Source organism: Montipora capricornis, chromosome 13 (genome assembly GCF_036669925.1).
Source record: "Montipora capricornis isolate CH-2021 chromosome 13, ASM3666992v2, whole genome shotgun sequence".
In the NCBI taxonomy this organism is placed as follows: Eukaryota; Metazoa; Cnidaria; class Anthozoa; order Scleractinia; family Acroporidae; genus Montipora; species Montipora capricornis.
The window spans coordinates 50,025,173-50,045,172 of NC_090895.1; the positions used below are offsets into that span (position 1 = coordinate 50,025,173).

Sequence of the window (20,000 nt, forward strand, 5' to 3'; positions counted from 1 at the left end):
TACGGCAAACCTCATTACCTTATCGTTTACTAGTTCCATTACATTCTTATATTCTAAAATCATCACTAAAATTTGAATGCATTCATAGCCTACAGTCGAGCTATGTCACGCGTGACCAGTATCTGCAAGACTGAAATGAACATCCGAATTCCTATTTGGAGCTATGGAACAATGATTCATCTAACCCTTTATCTTTAACTATCTGCGGGTAAAATCCTATACCACGGAAATTCAGAATCTCTAGATCAAACTTCAAAAATGGCATACCTATTTGAATAGATTACTCAACTCAAATTTCAAAACTTTTGGTCACGCGTTGAGTGTAATTAGGATATTTACTAAAACCATAACAAGAACTAGCCTTGGATGATAAGTTCCATTTACGAACTGTTATGTTTTAACTTAACTGATGCAACTATCGAATTAAAAGGTCGTACAGAGGAAACAAAAATATGAATACAGTCCATTTGATTGGTGAATGCTAATGTTGCTTACCATCCATTATCATTGAAACGGTAAAACAATAAAAAAGGTCACATCTTTTAACGAATGCTGATTCCATTGTTACATAATTCAAAGCACAGTGCAAAAATGCCGCAAGTGTAATCCTTAACATTTTAAAAGTCTCAAGTGCGCACACGTTCGTGAACATGATTGCAAGTTTTTTTTGAAAATTCTGTTAGTTTACATTATTTTAGTCAACTCAACCAATCCATGACTTCCTGTAAACTGTTTCACATCCTATACAATGTATACAATGTATCACATATCCTTTTGTTAATTTTTTTCCATTGCAATTCAAATTTGCTCGCGTTTCAAGTTTTCCATTGCAATTCAAATTCATTTTTTCATGTTAAAATGTATAGACAGGCCCAAATTTGCACCTAGTTTTCACCATCACCATTATGAAATAAAATGGTTAGAATTTGTTAGCAATGCATACATAAATGTTGTTTAAGAATCTTTGCCCTGTGAGCAATTTGGCCTTTATCTCCAAGCTGACCGAGACTGCCGTTGCAGACCAATTGCAGTCTCACATGTCTTGCCATGTCTTGCCATGGCTTGTACCCAGTATAAGTATCACCCACAGGCTCATTTGTGTTTGTGCAATTACAAAGGCACTCAGGGGCATAGCCAGCCTTTAAATCTGTAGGCCCGGGCCTACATTTTTTTTTTGTGTGGGATTTCCCCGCACTTTAGGCGATTTCGAATTGTCTGAAGTCGAAAACAAACCACATGAAACTTGTGGGTTGTATTAACAAACTCCTGTTCTGTGTTTCTTGAATGGGCCATAACCGTCGAATTCATGAGAACAAGGAGACTGCTCGAGCAGACTGTGAAAGAAAAACTCTAAAACAGCTCGGCTGCTGAAAATTTTTCAGTATGCTTATATACTTAAAAAGCGCACTAACAAAGTAACATTACAAGCTGTTCCTCGTTCACGCCGATCTTAGGGAAAAAAATAAAATATTGAATTTTTCTGCTGACAGGCCTTGTGCCAGCTATATTGCAAGGAGGCATGCCTTCAAACTTATACCGGACAGATATAACATAATGGCAAAGTCCAGTATTATCCTGTAGATTTACGATTAGTAATTTGAGGATCCCTCTTTTAACTACGGCTTGTTGACACCTGGTGTGACGTTGCCAGTTTCTGTAGATGCGCAAGTTAGAAAACTAATGCCTTCAAACTTCCTGTCAAAAATTTTAACATTTTCTGGTAGTTTTAAAACAGAAAAGCTAATAAATTCGTAAAAGTGTAGTTTACGGACAGGTTGTAAGCTAGAAGCACGAATACTTGGAGCTGACAATTGCACTTGCCTGCTGATTTATCCAGCTTTGTCGTAAACAAATTCTAATAATAAATTGGCCGCCATTTTGGAATAAGGCGTATACTAGAAAGTGAGAACAGACAAACTAACAAGTCTGTTCCAGGTGTGAAGCTCAACACAAAACATGACTCAAAACTTAGTGATGCATAAATTCATATTGTTTTTAAATGGTCATAAAGAAAGTTGTGGTTTATAACAGCAACAACCTTTTTATTGATTTTAGTACTCAAATATTACAAAATGTTCGAGCCCGCAGGTGCTAGTTTAGTAGCTATGAGAGGCGGCTCACAGAAAAACAGAAAAACGATTAAAAAATGCAAAAGTTTTGGTCTTAGATACCTGGACACTCTCTAGTGGTTAGTACTATCACAGGAATTATGCTGGAAGATGGCAAGGTGGTGATATGCTGTTAATATTTCAGGATGCGTTGAATAACTTGGAAACTTTGGGTAATATTTTATTGAAGGCATTTCAGCAGAATCCCTCCTCTCCCTTGCTCCTTCTGGGAGATGAAACACCCAGTGAGTGAGGTTGCCTCCAAGGTGTTGAATTTTAAGGCCATTGAACATCTTTAAACACAAACATATTTATTTAATCTTTTTTTTTTCTTTAGTAAGACATTCTTGTCATCATGTCAAGCGCTGAAGTTAAGACTGATATCAGTGATGGTGATCCACCTGAGCTAAATGTGAACCTGCCATCTGTGAAAGATGTGTACGCAACAGTTAAACTTGCAAAGGATGCTCCTTTACCTGTTGATGTGCTTCTGCTGACAGTAAAGGACTGGGATTTCTTGGCTTGTTACCGGCAGTTGATCAATCCCGTTAAATGTTGGTTTAAAGACATCGGCTTTGTGTACTTTGAGAACGTGCATAATGTTGAGAAAGTAAGTGTATCTTTAATACAATGTTTGAAAGGCTCCTGTACTCCTGGTGGCTCTCTGACCATAATAACGAACGCTGTACCTGTGCTTCGACCAAAGGCGGTTATTTCAGTGGGAACTTGCTGTAGTCTAAATTCCAATAAAGCCAAGCGGGGAGATGTTGTGGTCTCTGCAAGAGTGAATGCACTATCAACTGGCATGAGACATTACACGAGCAGACGGTTTCTCAAAGTCATCAAGCATGCTTACTTTGGCTATAAGGCACCTTTGCAAGATCCCGAAGCTCGCAAACTCAAAGTTCACTGTGATGTTGAGTTTTTAAATTGTGGACAACTGGTCTGTTCCGAGACAAGGCGCAAGGAACTGGCCCAGCATTATCCTCACGCAATTGCCATGGAGAAGGAAGGTGACGGTAAGTTGATGCCTGAAATGTGCCGTACCATACTGTGCTTATCAGCGCCTTCGCTTTTCCTTCACCCTTTGTTCACGGTTCTTCATAATTCACAACATTTTATTTTCTGTTTTTAAAGGGATGCTCTACACCTCAGAACAATGTTTAAAAAAATGTAGCTTATAACCCAAGTAAGAAGTATTAAACAGATATAAGTGGTCAATCTTCATAATTTTTGTCAAAATGGAGAACCTTTCTCAACTTGCGGTTTGAGCTGTGTGGATCACAGGTCAAAACCAGAAGTGACGTAGAAAGGAGAACTCGCAAAACCTCTTCGATAATATTTACACTGGGAAGATCGGCTGTGCTGCGAAAAAGCTCTTTGTGTCGTGTGTTGTGAAAATATAATCCAGGCCTTACACTTATAATACCATAGAATACCTTGTTTCTCTCTCTGAGTAAGTAGCACTAGATTCCTCTCATAAATAAGTACAAGGAAAGGTTACGTTTATACAAACGTCGGGTTAGTCCTTGTGTGGGCACATTTCCATCTGTAGGGTTAACGCTCACATGGTTCATATGGGATAGAAATCTAGCACTTCACATTACTCTATTCAGTTAACTCCATTTAAAATATACATTGTAAGTGCTACACGGCCGACGTTTGTATAAACGTAACCTTTCCTTGTACTTGTACATGTTCATTGCCGTGACTTTAACATCTTCAGTTCCCACGGCCTGCTCCAGTCTGACCTTGTAGCTCAGTCGGTAGAGCGGCGGAGATCTAACCCGAAGATCGTGGGTTCAATTCACACCCTGGTCAGAGTTTTCTCTGTCCTTGTGTAGGCACATTTCCATCTGTAGGGTTAACGCTCACATGGTTCATATGGGATAGAAATCTAGCACTTCACTTTACACGCTATTCAGTCAACTCCGTTTAAAATATAAGTGCTACACGACCGACGTTTGTATAAACTTAACCTTTCCTTGTACTTGTACATGTTCATTGCCGTGACTTTAACATCTTCAGTTCCCACGGCCTGCTCCAGTCTGACCTTGTAGCTCAGTCGGTAGAGCGGCGGAGATCTAACCCGAAGATCGTGGGTTCAATTCACACCCTGGTCAGAGTTTTCTCTGTCCTTGTGTAGGCACATTTCCATCTGTAGGGTTAACGCTCACATGGTTCATATGGGATAGAAATCTAGCACTTCACTTTACACGCTATTCAGTTTCCTTTCCTTGTACTTGTACTTGTACATGTTCATTGCCGTGACTTTAACATCTTCAGTTCCCACGGCCTGCTCCAGTCTGACCTTGTAGCTCAGTCGGTAGAGCGGCGGAGATCTAACCCGAAGATCGTGGGTTCAATTCACACCCTGGTCAGAGTTTTCTCTGTCCTTGTGTAGGCACATTTCCATCTGTAGGGTTAACGCTCACATGGTTCATATGGGATAGAAATCTAGCACTTCACTTTACACGCTATTCAGTTTCCTCTCATAAATGACAAGTTCAACATCATTACATCCATTTGTAATTAGATGCAACTTTAGCTATGTTGTAATCTACTGAGGAAACTTCAAAGATTCTTTGTACCAGTAATCACATGTATATGTTCGCTTTCGTATATCAAGAAGTCAATTCAAGCAATAGAGTTTAATAGAGTCTATTTTACAGCAGTTGCATTGTGTGCCCATTCTGTGGGTATTTGATGTGAGCCCAGACAGTTTGACGCGATCGCAGCCCCGTGTATGACACTCTTTCGGCTTAAGCGCAACATAAATTATTATAATGCCACATGGCTGTATAGCTGGTGGTTGTTCTAACATTCACAAAGATTGAGTAAGCCCTCAAAAATGGCCTGAAGCTGCCTACTTTGCTAAGCTGTGGATGAATGCCGTGAAGAACAGCTGTTCTGATGTTTCTAACCGACTAGCCAACTTTGTAGTGCTCACTTCACTGAGGATTCCTTTGAAGAACAATTGGTGATGGTGAAGCTTAAAGGTAAAAAATATTTTGAAACCCAGTGCTTTTCCTACAATTTGTAAAATTGGTGCTCCACAGACATAGAAGCTAAAACGACATGACAAAAACATGGCTCAAGATGCTCTCCCCGGACCATCAAAAAAGTGCAGAAGCTGCCACGAGGAGCTTATGGGGAACAAGAAGCTGCTAGGGTATGTTTAGGAGGAAACTATAACTTGTCTTAATAACTTGGAAGTGAGAGAAACTCGTTCAGAAAATAGGCCTTGTCACGGTTTTTGACGCCATTTTGACGGGTAGGCAAAGACTCTGGAGCCGCAGTTACCAATTCCCATACATTTCTTTGTAAAATATTCGTGAACGAACTAAACGCCAGCTACATTTTTGTTATTTATAGCTCTTTGACCAAACCTTAAAACCCGAGCTTGCCAGACATTGAAGGTAAGTACATTTTCTAGTTCTTTATAAAGAAATCAGCAAACTAGCGTTAATATTTCACCTGATTTCCAGCAAATGTTTTGGGCCTTGTGAAGTTGTCACACAAACTACGAGCACATGGTGAACAGGAAATCACTTTCGCCGCTTATCGCGCAGCCTTTAATTATTTCAAAGCTCAAACCTTATGCGAAATAATAATAAAGTAATGTAAACTATCTCTTTTACGTTGTGATTCGCAGAAACTTCGAAAGTTGATCTTTTCTTTTCAAACTAGTACTTGTTATTGATCTGATAAATCTTTATTGGCATGACTATAAAATTTTGTAAGCCAGCGTGTTAAAATTTTTATTTTGTGTTTAGGATAAGGATGGAGGCATATGATGATTTCTTAGAGTTGGGTCTGTTGGGTCCTTAAAGGATTACTTGAATGTAAGAGGTTTCAAACAACTGGGAGGAAGGTAGAGTTATTAGCAAGGGCATTTGCAGCATGTGAGCAGAATATACCTATCAAGCTCACCCATGAGCAACACAGTATCAGTCTAAAAGCAGAGTACAGGAACCGTCTAGCAAAGTACAACCTCAGTGATCCTAACTCTGCTACTGCATGGCTAGATGATATGACGAAATGGCCAGCAGTTGATTTAGGCAAGATATTTTCATTTATACTTACTAACAAAGAATTTAACTCGACATATGTAGGAAAGTATAAAGACCAAAAAGCATTTTCCCACTGGAAAAGCAACTTTGTTGGTGCATATACGTCTCAAAAAACAAGGATGACAAGTGCATTTTGAAGAGTACCATCACTCCCTCCCAACATGTGTCAAGACCCGCACCAGGCATGGGTAGCTGTGAGGAACAATGGAACAATTGTGTGTGGCTGGTGTACTTGCATAGCAGTTACAAGTGCGACTTCCAATCACATAATTGCATTACTATATAAGGTAAATTTTGCTGTTCAAAGTGGTTACACCAATCCAGCCTGTACCTCTGTTACTTCTGGATAGAATCATTCTACCCGCAAAGATGTGCAGCCTGGAAAAGTCATTGAAATGGACATTAGGAAGGATAAAGCATCAAGAAATGGAAATGGTGAAGCCAGGGGTATTATTAAAGATGCATGGAGAGTATTTGACCCCAGGAAAGAAGGTCAGCGGGAGATAAGCGAAAGTAAAAAGACTCATTTCCTGAATGGACTTGCACAAACAAGGCCAACAGCACAAATTCTGAAAAGTATGGAATCTCGGTTGCACGGGCAGCCAAGGCACAAGCTATATATGACTGAATGTGCTGAGAATGTCTCCAGTAGTTTTAATAGAGAGGAACAGGAAAAGATAAATGGCTTTCTTGCTACTTTGCCATTAAGTAATGAAGAAGTAACTTCTATTGAGAAGGAGACAAGGGGACAATCTAGCTCAACAGCATGGAAAGGACATACAACTGGGGGGAATCACAGCCTCAAATTTTAAAGAGGTGTGTACTAAATTAGATTCTTTGGCCAAATCAAGAGGGAATGTCAAGCCTAAAACCACCCCATTACTTGCAAAATTGGTGTATGGCAGTGAAGATCTGGATCATGTCCCAGCTATCAGGTGGGGAAAAGAAAATGAGGACAAAGCACTCAGTGACTTCCATGCAATTGCTTTAGCCAAGCACAGGAATTGCAAGCTGACAAAAAGTGGCTTACGTGTTATGAAAGGGAAACCCAACATTGGCACAAGTCCTGATGGGTTGATGTCATGTTCGTGTTGTGGGGAAACTATAGTGGAAATTAAGTGCCCATATTGTATTCGTGACTTGTCTGTATGTGAGAGCTGGGAGAAAACTGATTTTCTAGTACTTAGAAGCAACACCATCCAACTCAAAAAAGAGCACAAGTATTATTATCAAGTGACGGGTCTGATGGGTGTGTGTGGAATTCCTACAAGTGCTGCTTTCTTGTTTGGACTCTGAGGGAGCTGCACATTGAACTCATTGAATTTGACCCTTGATTTTGGCCAAATGTCTTGTTGAAACTTGAGTTGTTTTTTAAGTCGTATATGGCCAAAGTTATGCTTGGATTACATGTCATCTACTTCTGTGCTGTATGTGAGAAGCCAATTTTGGAGGGTGAAGAACTTCCGGATGACTCACCTGACAACAGTGTTTGCTTTATGGTGCCACTTTCATTGTGTGCAAGTCAGCAGCATTGAGGGAGAGCAAGAGTGGCTTGCCTGGAGGATCTCATGGCCGAGAATTTTAATGTGAGGATAATTGCATACTTTATTTACTTAAAGTTAGGGGCAAGGGCATGATTTTTTTACAAACTAAATAACGTAACAGACATTATGTTGTTTGTACTGATTGAACTTTGAGTATTGTAATTTAGCTTTCTTTTATGCAATGTAAATGTACTTTGTAGGTCAAACTTAATCTTGTAGACATTAACCACAGGGGAATCTACACTGTAACCACTGTTGTTCAAACACACAGTGGATCCTGGAAGAAAGTTAATACACACACAACTTGGACAATGTCATCACACAAGGGTAGGTAGTTAATTGGAAGGATGTTCTTTAAAATGTGGAATTGTTTTGGTCGTCCAATTGCCTGTTCAGCATAAATTCTCACGTTAGCAATTCGTGATGTTTCTCTGACATCCCCTGCAACCATTTGCATGCCTTCTTTTGTGCTTGGTGGAATACACAATGAGGCATTTCGCAGCAGCAACTCCTCCTTAATCTTAAATCCTCTGTCAGCCATGATTTGGTCATAAGGCTCCACACAATTTTAAAAACCACAGTCTCGTACAATGTATTGGTCAGTAGCCCTGCCACCATAACACTGTGATACATAACAAGGAGCCCCATTCGGTGTAATGGCTACCAAAAATTTAACTGTACAGTGGTGCTTGTAATCTGACCATAGTGCTGCCTGAATATCTAAAGCACTTGGGGTCTCGGTAAACACCTTGGAACAATCAATAATGCAACGTACATTTGGATAAAGTCTTTTAAAAGGGTCAGGCAAGTGTAGCTTTACCTGACCTTTACTTGGCCACATAATCATCCAACTTAGTTCTTTTGCTAAGAATCTCAACCATGTTGACAGAATTGCTGATACAAGTGACTGAGAAACTTTGAACCTGAATGCTAGGTCATCTTCAAGTAATCCAAGCCTTAACTTCATAAGAGTCATGAGAAACTCTTGCTCAAGACTTAGTTTTCTGACTTAGTTTTCTGGTGGTTCCATGCCAGCTTCTTCATACCTTTCAAATACCTCAGTAAGACGCTGTGTAGTCCTTTCATTGGGTTTTTCTTTTAGAACTTGTGATTGGCCTTTCCAATAGTTCATGTTTTGAGCTTTTGGCTTTAAATAATCAAACAGATAACTGAATGTCTCTGCATCAGGTAACCCTGTATACACTGTTACCATTGCTGCTTTGGATACTTGTTTTAAAAGGAAATCTGGTCTCAATTTCTGGATCCCAGTCTGAATCCTCTGTTTGTGATGACTCAGGTTCAGTATCTAAAACTATATCCATGTTAAAATCATCATTTGCTGCAGTATCCAAAGCTACTTCTACAGTAAACTCATGTGTATCATTGTCATCATTGTGATTATTTGCATCGGCTGTTCCAGCTCACTCTAGGGTTTTTCTTTTCTTTGGAGATTTGCCAAACGTAGTTTGCAACAGAGACAAGAAGAGTGTAGGGTGAGGATTCTCATTTGTTGGTTCACCATTTACAAAATGATTGGCACAAACATATGATCCCTTCCTTCCAGATGCATGTACTTTTCCGCTTAATCCTGGAGCAATGTTATTTATCCAAATTTGGTGTTTGTCCTTTGCTTGTGTAAACTTAAAGAAGCGCGTAACTTTTACATGTGGCCGGACTACGTATTTCTCAAGATATCTATCATCATTATTGCAGCCACCGACGCAGCAGGGGGCTTCCTTGGGCTTGAGTGACATAGAAAAACCTAAAAGCAAACAAATCTGGTTGAGTTAAACAAAAAGCAAATTTTGACCCGCTCAGTGTAAAACGCAGACTCCAGAGCGGGGGTAAAATGCAGACTGAGGTTATAATTTAACTGTTGAAAAAGCCCAAACCCATTAGAAATGCTGTATTTGCATTAAAACGATGGATGTTCGGTTGACTGAAGCATGATACAGTACAAAGAGTAAATAACTAATATTGTTTCTTTATGTAAATACCCCGCACCCCATTATGGGATGGCAAAAATAGTCAATATGGTTGGCAGAAAAATATTCTTCCTATTGCCCTGACCTGTGACCTGATCTGCAACCTGTGACCTGACCTGTGACCTGTGATTTAGACCCGCCGGTCTTAAACTGACCGATTTTGACCTGAAATAAAAGCCGAAACTACCAACTATCGATCAACTATCGAAGTTTCCGCGAATCACAACATAAAAGAGATAGTTTACATTACTTTATTATTATTTAGCATAAGGTTTGAGGCTGCGTGATAAGCGGCGAAGGTGATTTCCTGTTCGCCATGTGCTCGTAGTTTGTGTCACACAACTTCACAAGGTCCAAAACATTTGCTGGAAATCGGGTGAAATATTAACGCTAGTTGGCTGATTTTTTATACAGAACTAGAAAATTTACTTACCTTCAATGTCTGGGAGGCTCGGGTTTTAAGGTTTGGTCGAAGAGCTATAAATAACGGAAATGTAGCTGGCGTTTACTTCGTTCACGAATATTTTACAAAGAAATGTATGGGAATTGGTAACTGCGGCTCCAGAGTCTTTGCCTACCCGTCAAAATGGCGTCGAAAACCGTGATAAGGCCTATTTGAATAATACGTACTTGTGTTCTGCTTTTTTACGGTCCTCGCGAAACATGAAAGGGAGGAATAGCAGACAACTGTGTGCTGAAATATTTTCGCAGGTTGTCAAATGTCCGTCTCCCAAAAAATTCAAGAAACGCGATGCACTCTTATCAAGGCATTTTTCATAACTTCAACCCAGTCCAGAGTGGCGAGGAGTTATCAGCCAATGAAGAAGAAATGGGGCAAGGTGATGACCCCTCATGCGTCCCTGACCCCAAAGAGATAGGAAAATAACAGTGATGCAGAAGTGTTTTTCCTGCAAGTTCACTACAAGTTGGGATTCCCAGCCCTCAGTTGGAGACATTCCTGTTGGGAACGTCATGCTGACCTCCTCTATCCTCTTTGGTGGTGGAAGCCCAACAAAGGTGCTGAAGATATTGAAACATATGATTGTTCCAACGATATGTTACTCAAAATTTATGAATCACCAAGAGAAGTATATACATACTGCTGTGCAGAGGACATGCCAACAGCAACTGAACAGTCTACTCTACTGAACAACGTCAAAGCTGAAGAGAGGGAATTAATATGGGAGGTGATGGCCGCTGTGACAGCCCTGGTCATTCAGCTAAGTATGGAACCTACTCAATAATGCATGCCGAGCAAAGTAAAATCCTTGATTCCCAATTGCATTTTAATTAATACATATCTTTAGAGCAATGAAGTGAAAAACTCAGGTGCTATGGAAAAAGAGGAGCTTGCAAGATCACTCACATTCTAAACTGGAGAAAGATTGTCCATAAACACCTTAATGAGAGACAGACATGTACAAATAAGAAAATGCATGAGAGAGATGGCCTGGAGTTAAGGACAGATGGGATGGTTGGCATGTTGGAAAAGTTGAATATTTCTAAGAACAATAATTTGGATTAAAAATTTTTAGCAACTAGTACTTGTAATTTCATTTAAGAACTGGAAAGAAGATTGATGCCCTTGCTAAAAAAGAGGACTGTGCTGTGGTTCAAAAATGGAAGAAGAGCATCGTCTGCCACATGTTCTGGTGTGCCTCGTCAACAGGTGATGATGACCCTGACCTCAAGGAGGCAAAATGGCTGTCCATGACAAATCACCTCATGAACAGGCATTTTGCGGTTATAAGAACTAAAATATTTTCTTAGAATTATATACTCCCAATCATAAATGCAAGGATCATCGATCAGTCTTAGAAGACTGAAACAGTGACACAAAGTGAAATTGAAAAGAAAACAGGAAATTAGGATATTGGAATGTATACCATCTTCACAATATGAAAATGTTCTTCAAAGTATGTTACCCAATCACCCTAGATGCAATTCTTTCATCAGTTATAATCAACTAAAAGATCAATTTAAATACAACACAGCGTTAAAACAATTACTCGTGTGGAAAGTGAAATCCTTCAAATATGAAGTCTTCTGTGAGCCCTAGAGGCGGGAAGTGCGCTCGTATGCAACACGCAGCACATGGTGGCAGAACCACTCGCACACTTCCTTTCCCAAAAGACCCCAGCACCGCCTTGCCAACTGCCTGTAGGCTGCGTCTATTTTTTTGTGAGATGGGCCTTCGTAAGAATTTTGGCATTGTTGCCTTTACTGGTACCATGCTGTCTGTAGAACCTAGTGATTCAAACACATGGCGTGGAACCCTGGATGATGGATGATGCAAATGAGTGATTGGCCAATCCTTTTGCCTAAACAGTTTCATTGTTTTTGGCCACGATACAGTCAATTTTAGCAAAACAAACGCACTCGAGCTCTATGACTCGATTTAGTCTCTGACAACTTCCACACTTAACACCTATAATTTCCAATCCAGATTTTAGCTTATGACCTATACGTATGAACGCACAAACACATTCCAGCCAAAACATATTTCAAGATAAAAACTAGCGATAAAATTCTACACTGAGATCATTTTCAAGTTTTAAAAAAGTGAATAAAACTTTGATATTTCACTAATCAATATTGTGGAGATCTGCACGTGAGAATACACGTAAAACAATTCCATCAGAAAGACTACGACAAGAAAACTTTGTTGTCAGATGATCTCTACAATAACTGATCACAGCAAGTGAAAGCTAGTATGCAGAGCTCAAACCTAAACCAAACTGAAATTCCTCAAGGTCAAGACTTTATTAGATATTCCATGTCAAAAGTGATTCAGTCTTTTCATAAGATAACACATGGCCCTTTTTTGGCATTTCTCATTGTTTTCATTTTCCTTGAACTCTTTATTTTGTCTATTCTGCCTGATAGATTCTCACATAAGCTCTTTTTGCCTCTGCTTTGGAGAAATTATTTTTGACACACTTCATTTTTGGTCTGAATAATCGTTGACATTGGTATTATAAACACTACTGATTTCATAACCTGAAATTCTGCCATTATAATGATCTACTGGAACTGCTGAAACATAGTGTCATTCATCTACATGTCCATTGTTAATAGCAGTATTTCCCTGTTGCCCGCTTCTTGGACTGATAACAGTTGCTGGCGCCCTCCCCTTAATGGATTCAGTTATACATATTGTAACATGTAATGCATCTGAAACTGCTTGCACAATAAGTGCATTACACCACGTATGCTGCTGTGCCCACAATTGCTCTGTATCATCAGAATCATTATATAACTGGTGGGCAAAAGAAGAAAAGAAGCATGAACCATCTGCGGTACATTCTAGTGCCTTGAATCCTTGCTGGGCAAATCGAGCCTGCAACAGTGCCATGGAAGGATTTCTCAGTACTGCATGTGTACTTGTTCCACCAGCAACAGGGCCTGAGTTCGATTCAATATGTCCTGCTATCAATAGCTTTTCTCTTGATACACAATAACTCTCATTTTGTGAGTTCAATTTTGTTGAAACCTCAGTAACAAATTGATCTTGAATACACAATAGTACTGACAAGTCTTTTTTATGTTTAGCAGTCCTTCAGGTAATAAGATAAAAACGACAATTAGAATCTCCTACTCTCGAAGATTTGTTACGTCTGAGTTGTGGTCTAGGTTTAGCCATTCTTACTGCAATATATTTTCTAAAAGCAAGAGATAAGCACTTTCTCAATTCAGACGAGCTCGGTACGTTCTTCTTTAAGTAATGCACCTTACACCTTCTAATTACCTTGTCTTTAGGAAACAAGCTCGACGTTTTCTTGTAAGGAATTCTGGAAGTTCTCTGTCCCAGGGAGCATGTTTATACTTGTGAACGGACTCAGCCCTTGCTCTATTGCTGGAGATCAGTACGGATTTCTCATCAGTCTTCCTTACATAATCAATGACCGAGTTCTTCGACAGTTCGTCATTCTGGTCCGCTACACAATGATAGCTTTGTAATAGCTTCGATGTCACTCTCCAATTGGAAGTCACCTTCCAAATGGAATTTATTGATCCCCTGTGAGCTTAGGGGATCGACAGACTGTCTTCTCACCATGTGTCGGTCAATTCGATTTCGGCATTTAAGTCTACGCGTTGGTGAGTGAAAGGCGTGCATAGTTAATTGCACCAATGTGCACTTGTTCAGAATCTTTTGCTTCAACTTCGAAGAATGCCGTTTCCTCACTTCAGTCTCTTGCTTCTAAATGCAGGGGAAAGTGCTCAGACACTTAGTGCAAAAGGCACAAACAGCAATTGTGGTGGACAACCAGGTGAAAGGGAAGTCTCACTTTCCAAGCTGTGTTGTGATTCGCTTGAAATACTATCCATCCTGATTGGCTACTTAGATCAAACTTCCGGTTACGTAGGAGTGACAATTTGCGTACAGTTTGACTTCTGGTCCTCAAATTGAGCGAATTTTCCCTTTTCCAGTGCAGTTTTTAGCCGTTAAAATTTGTTTCTCCTGCTCTTTTTGTCTCTCATAAGTTTTAATAGTGCATAAGCTACATTTTGAGCAAAAGTCGAAATATGGTGTAGAGTATCTCTTTAAGGAAAGTGGCTACCTTTTTGTAGCTGTTTGAGTCTAGATGTTACTACCTTTGTTATGCCAAACCTTAAAGGTTCAGGAAAATGATACCATTTCCACTGAGGAGTTGTGTTATAGGAGGAAGCATTTTAAGATGTGTGGTTTCACTCATAAAGGCTATGGTGTTGAGGTACAAAAGTTATTCACAAAGGCGTCACTAGCTTGTGACCAAGATGGGATGGGAGGGGGTCAAGAGGACTGTTTTCCCGTTTCCTACCCGTGAGAGCTTGCTCTCAGGCTAAGACATCATCCTCCAATGTGATCTTTCGCTGAATTGGCTTTATCCAAAAGGTAGATAGATAGATAGACAGACAGACAGACAGACAGACATACTATCAAAATCACTTCAGTGGTAAATCTGCGGTTAGAATTTTGAAATGCAGGCTGCAGAAAACTTATCACATGATCCGCGAAAGAAGTCGATGTGACATTATTTTTCGGATCACATGACAATTTGTTTAAGGTGACGTGTTTAGAATCAAACGGCTTCGGATTCAAATTTCCAACGGCAATTTTACCACTCTGCTGGTTTTAATAGTATTTCTTTTAATATCATACATTGTTTTGTGTCACAGGCGCTTTTAGGGCAGCATTTGACAATCAGATTGAGTGGCTCATTGTCAAAGGAATAACTGATTATGCAGATGGTGATACGTCAACAGCAGAGCATTGGAGTCCATTTGCCAGTGTTATGGCAGCTTCGGTTGTCGAACACATTCTAAGTGATCCAAATGTTTTCAGTGCGTGGCCAAATCATTGCAGTGAAGGTAATGAAAAATACAGGTTTATTCCTTTGTTTGCCTGGTTGTCTGTGTGCGTGTTGTGATGGGACTTTAAGCAAACACTATGGCACCGCCAACAGAAACACAATTCTAAATTTTTATCAACGTTTTTTGAACTAATTTACAATTATACCACCTCGTTCAACTTGTGGGCCGCAATTTGATAGGGATTCTTTGGATATGTATGGTCAAATGGAGAGAGCTATCAGTTATCATGCTAGAGGGCTTGAGATCGATTCTTTCTTTGATTTTCCTTTTTCTCCTCTTCTTTTATTTAATGTTTTTGGAGAAGAGAGTAATTAATTTACCACAATGTAAAACTCACATACATAGCGATTGTTTTTGCTTATTAATTGTGCTGTATTGTGGTGCTTTTGGTGCCGCTGCCATAACTGTATCCTAAATTCCTTGTCTTATGCTATGATCATGTACATGTAGGTTTTTGAGTAATCTTGTAATAGCCTGTGTGGCAGATGTTAGAAAGGGGAAGGGGAGGGGGAAATCAGGCACTGGCACATAAAAGCAAGGGGAGCTTGAGGGAAGCTCCCTCCCATTGAGCTCCGCAGTTTCCCCTCGCTTAGGCTGCATTACAAACGTATATTTAGCCGAATTTACCCAAAACTGAATAGCTAAATACACTGATTGTTTTACAGTACTGGCCGCAGGAATAGCAGCATCACATGCGCGTATATTGCGTGTAAATTCGCCATATTGCGCGAAATTTACACGCAAATTACATGGCGTTAAGCGCAAGTAAAAGAAATACATGAAAGTTTGTGTAAATATATACATGCAAATTCTTCACAGTGGGTGTAAAATTTTACACGCAGAGTTTCGTGTAAAAGAGGACTGAGTATTCTCTGTTGAACATCAGTTACTAACGGTAATTACAGGGATCAAAGTTAGCGACCAAATGGTAGCACATGCGCCTAAAAAATTACGTGTGATCGCACTCGCACGCCTTAAAAGCCTTAAAAGCTCAAGTACAGTGCGATTGAATTTCTTGTCTAGTTTCTCAGCTGACTATACTTGCGTACTCCGAGTGATACGTCACGATACAGAAACATCAATCAACAGATATAAAGATATACATAACAAAATCTGGCCCTAAATAATAAAGTTAAATTATTTTCGTTTTGTCAGTGTATGTTTGTTTGTCGTCCGTTTTCTCAACAAATTCCCCCAATGCTGGTGAAGGTCCATGTTTCCCGTTGATGTTTCATTTCATCCCGTACTCTTCTGTTTTTTAAAACTCCGCTGAAACATGCAAATGAAGACTACAAATAAAGTACATGCTAATAGTTGAAAATGATTGACTTATTTGCCAAGTTTGAGAGCTGTGGTATTCCTTTCTTCCATTTTAGAACATTGAACTTTTTGTCCAATTTCTTAGAAAGGCGATCTTTCAATTTTGACGATTTTGCTTCAATGGTAGAGCAAGTCTGATTCAGGTCAAGAGGTAACAAGGTTTCCTGAAGTCTGGAACGTGCTGTTTCGTAGGACTTAAAGTCCTATGAAAGGCGATCCCTACTTCAGGAAACCTTGTCACCTCTTGACCTGAATCACACTTGCTCTACCATTGAGGCAAAAGCACATGCTTATTGCGCATGTTAAAGGTTTGTGATAATGGAAGGTCAAGGGAGTCAACAACATGAGTCTTTTTCTTCAAGTTAAAAATTTTTCAAAAAAAGTGAAATACATCCAAGTTAAGTCATCGTTCTCGTATTGTCTTGTATTCAATAATTTTCTTATAAAAAGCCAGCCTTCACATTCTACGAGTAAATCTGCCTGGAATGATACTGCATCACTATATCAGTCCGCGATAATGCTAAAGAGGATGAGCCAACGAGCAAGAAAAGACAAAGATACAAATTTCAAAGAGCGGGGTTAAACGAGTGGGATTCAGAGGAAGAATTTATGTGCTGCAGATACTGTAAGGCTTTCCCGGTGCATTCATCCACTTCATCCTTAGTCAATGGTTCCCTGCTAGCAGAGATCTCTTTTCTTTTGTGTTAACTGGGCTGACCACTACGGGAGACCTCTGCCATGGGTCGAGACTATGTGCGGTGCTTACTTAGCGATCGAATCCTCACGTCACGCTTCATGTTGTCTAGGCTCACTTAAGGACGGTGCCTACTAATTCACAGATATTTTTGCGCGGTTTACTGAATATGCGGGAAAAGCAGATCATAACAAATCTTACTGAAATCCAAAAAGAAAATTGGGGGTAACCGCACATTTTTTGAAGATAATTAATCAACAATAATTGTAAAAAGCTTTAAAATACAAAGCAATGTATGGCGTTCTTCTCCAAATTGAAGCTAAATTATCTCTGAAAAATGCGTGGTTACCCCCAATTTTCTTTTGGATACCAAGATCACTTGCTAAGTTCTGCTTTCTCGGCATTGTTTTGAACCGCGCAAAAATATCTCTGTATTAATAATCACCAGTCATAGGAAATCCGAGCATCTCGAGATGCGCAGAATGTATGGGCAATAACAATAGTAGGCACCGTCCTTAACAACAGCGGAATTACTGTAAAGGAATGCGGGAGACATGGCTGCCTGCGACATTGATGTCAATTACGCAAAATTTATTTGCCATTTGCGACAGCATTAAATCTGATCTTGGTGACCTGATGTAATCACTGGAGTACGCGTCTATTATCAATTATGAAGTTGTGTATCTATTCCGGTTTTTAAGAGTATATTTTCTTTGGTTACAAGTGTACATTAAAAAGAAATACATGATGGACTCGTTTCTGTTATTTCGAATGTTTTTAACATGATAACATGTAATAATAATTGGTTGAAATTGAGAAGTCAAGTTGATTTGAAAACCACAAGAATTTTACTGCTGTCTCAAACGAAAAGTAAGTCAGCCTTACTAATTAAAACAACAAACACAGGATAAAAAAAAGATACAAAAAACTGAAGATGCTGTAATGATGTCTTAGTTATGCTGGTCCTCCCAGTATTTTAAGCTGTGGTACTAACGTTTTCTGCTGTGCGCCTGAAATTTTGGCAGTGCGCCTAGAAATATACACTTGGTAGCGCAAGTGCTCCCAAATCCAAAAATAAATGTTGAGCCCTGAATTAGCTCCTTTTTCTCAAAGGCAAATGTTGCATGTTTAAAAACACTACTGTTTTCCGACAGATTGTATGTACGTTTCAACATTTTCGCGAGGAGTGTCCACTTTGGTTGAATATTTCAAATACTTGGTTTCAATGACTGTTTTTGCTGGTACATCTGTCATCCGAAGATCACGAGTTGGCTAGCTCACTGTGTGTTTGTTTACATTTTGGTTTCATTTCATGTACCATTTGAACTGGTGGAAACTCATTCTTCAAATGAAAAGGCCATCTTTCGCATTTTACGCGCGTGTAGGTGCTGCTATTCCTGTGGCCAGTACTGTAAGTTGTAGAGGAGATAAGACATTGATTCAAGGTCTCGGTAAATTGGGGCGTCTTGCTCAAATTTCTTGTTTTTGCAAATCTTGAATCGGTGGGCTGTGAAATTTAAAACAGATGAAATTTCTTTTTTTTTGTTTCCTTTCATAATCTGTATGCAAAAAATGATGGACGTATCAGGTCAATCACGTGTGAAAGGATTGGGTGTCAATTGACCCTCGCACTCGTTTTTGAAATAGTACCTCAGACACATGGCCACGGAGCTTGACAACGGCATCGCTAATTTCACTCTTTCCAACCCGATTCTGGACAAGTTATGAGATGTTCCAGATGGCATATCGCAATTTACACAAATAAAATCAAGTTGCACTGATCACGTCATTGTAAGAAAAAAAGGCAGCAAATTTCTTCATACGCTAATGGCGGATCAGTCTTGAGGACTTCGCGAGAGCTGTGCGCAATAACCATGGCATTTTCACTTCCGGCGTTTTAACAGCTAAGCAGATCACGAGTTTAGTCGGCCAAAACCGTCCAGAATTCTTGAGAGACTTTTGGTAAGGCCCAATTTTAGCTGGCTACAACATGAGAGTGTGGAGTGTGTTCATCTGTGACTAAGATGCAACTAAGTGTGGTTGTTTTCGCAATAAATTGAAGGGGCTGGAGCTTCTGCAGCAGACTCAGTCGTTCTGAGTTTGAGGCCTCAAACTAAAAGGCAATATTAAACACCAAAAAACTAAAACTTTATTCAAATAATTCAATCTATTAGCTATATTATGATAATTTATATAGTTTGACCCCATACAGAAAATAGCGGCGTGACAAGTTTTTTTCCACAGGCACCTCATTTTCCTTTACCAAGACCTTAACCAGCATTAGCAGTTGTTAAAAGATTTGAAAACGAAAAGAAATTACTCGGGCCACAAGGTCACGAGTCAAGGAATGGACTCTATGCATTCCAGGCATGTTTCTTCATGTCGCGAACTTCTAGCGCATGGGGGACTGGGTCGAGCAATGGCGCCCTAAGGATGTATGAAGCGGCCGTCTGCAAACTTTGCTATCTCATAGTAGTAAATGGCAGATTCTTTTCTTCAAGTTTTAAGCAAAAGGCGAGATAGATCTTCCTCGCCATGCGAGGGTTAATTTTCTTTTCAAGAAATCAAAACAAAGCTTCTCTCTTTCACCCCATGCAAAAGAAGATGACGAAATTCATTCAAATTCAAATGACTGTGATATGTCTCAGAATTAGATGGAAAGATTAAGTCCTGGAATAATAAGAACATTCTGATAGCCCAAAAAACAGTAGTCTACAAACATTGTTTTGACGCCGGCATTTGTAGGAGTAACGATCAATTGAACAGACAATTTTTTTTAAATATGCAGGTGTTCCAATTAAATTTAATCTGAATGGTACCCTTCACTCAGTACTTTGGCCTAATTAACACAATTCGTGTAAAGTAAAGTAAAGCAACCATATTTAACGTCGATAACTCGAAACAGTAATTCAACTGACAAA

General features: G+C 39.5%; 1 protein-coding gene across 2 annotated transcripts in view; it reads left to right on the forward strand.

Moving 5' to 3' along the window:
• LOC138030171 (uncharacterized) overlaps positions 1 to 20,000 on the forward strand; it is a 45,373-nt gene that overhangs the window by 10,517 nt on the left and 14,856 nt on the right. Inside the window, exons 1-3 of one of the 2 annotated variants that reach the window (XM_068878056.1) lie at positions 10,430 to 10,934; positions 11,273 to 11,379; positions 14,871 to 15,062. In XM_068878056.1, coding sequence (XP_068734157.1) covers positions 10,891 to 10,934; positions 11,273 to 11,379; positions 14,871 to 15,062 — 343 coding nt within the window. In that variant the 5' untranslated portion in view covers positions 10,430 to 10,890. Of the gene's footprint in view, positions 1 to 2,445; positions 3,128 to 10,429; positions 10,935 to 11,272; positions 11,380 to 14,870; positions 15,063 to 20,000 lie in introns of those variants that run through there. The other variant, XM_068878055.1, reaches the window with a different exon arrangement.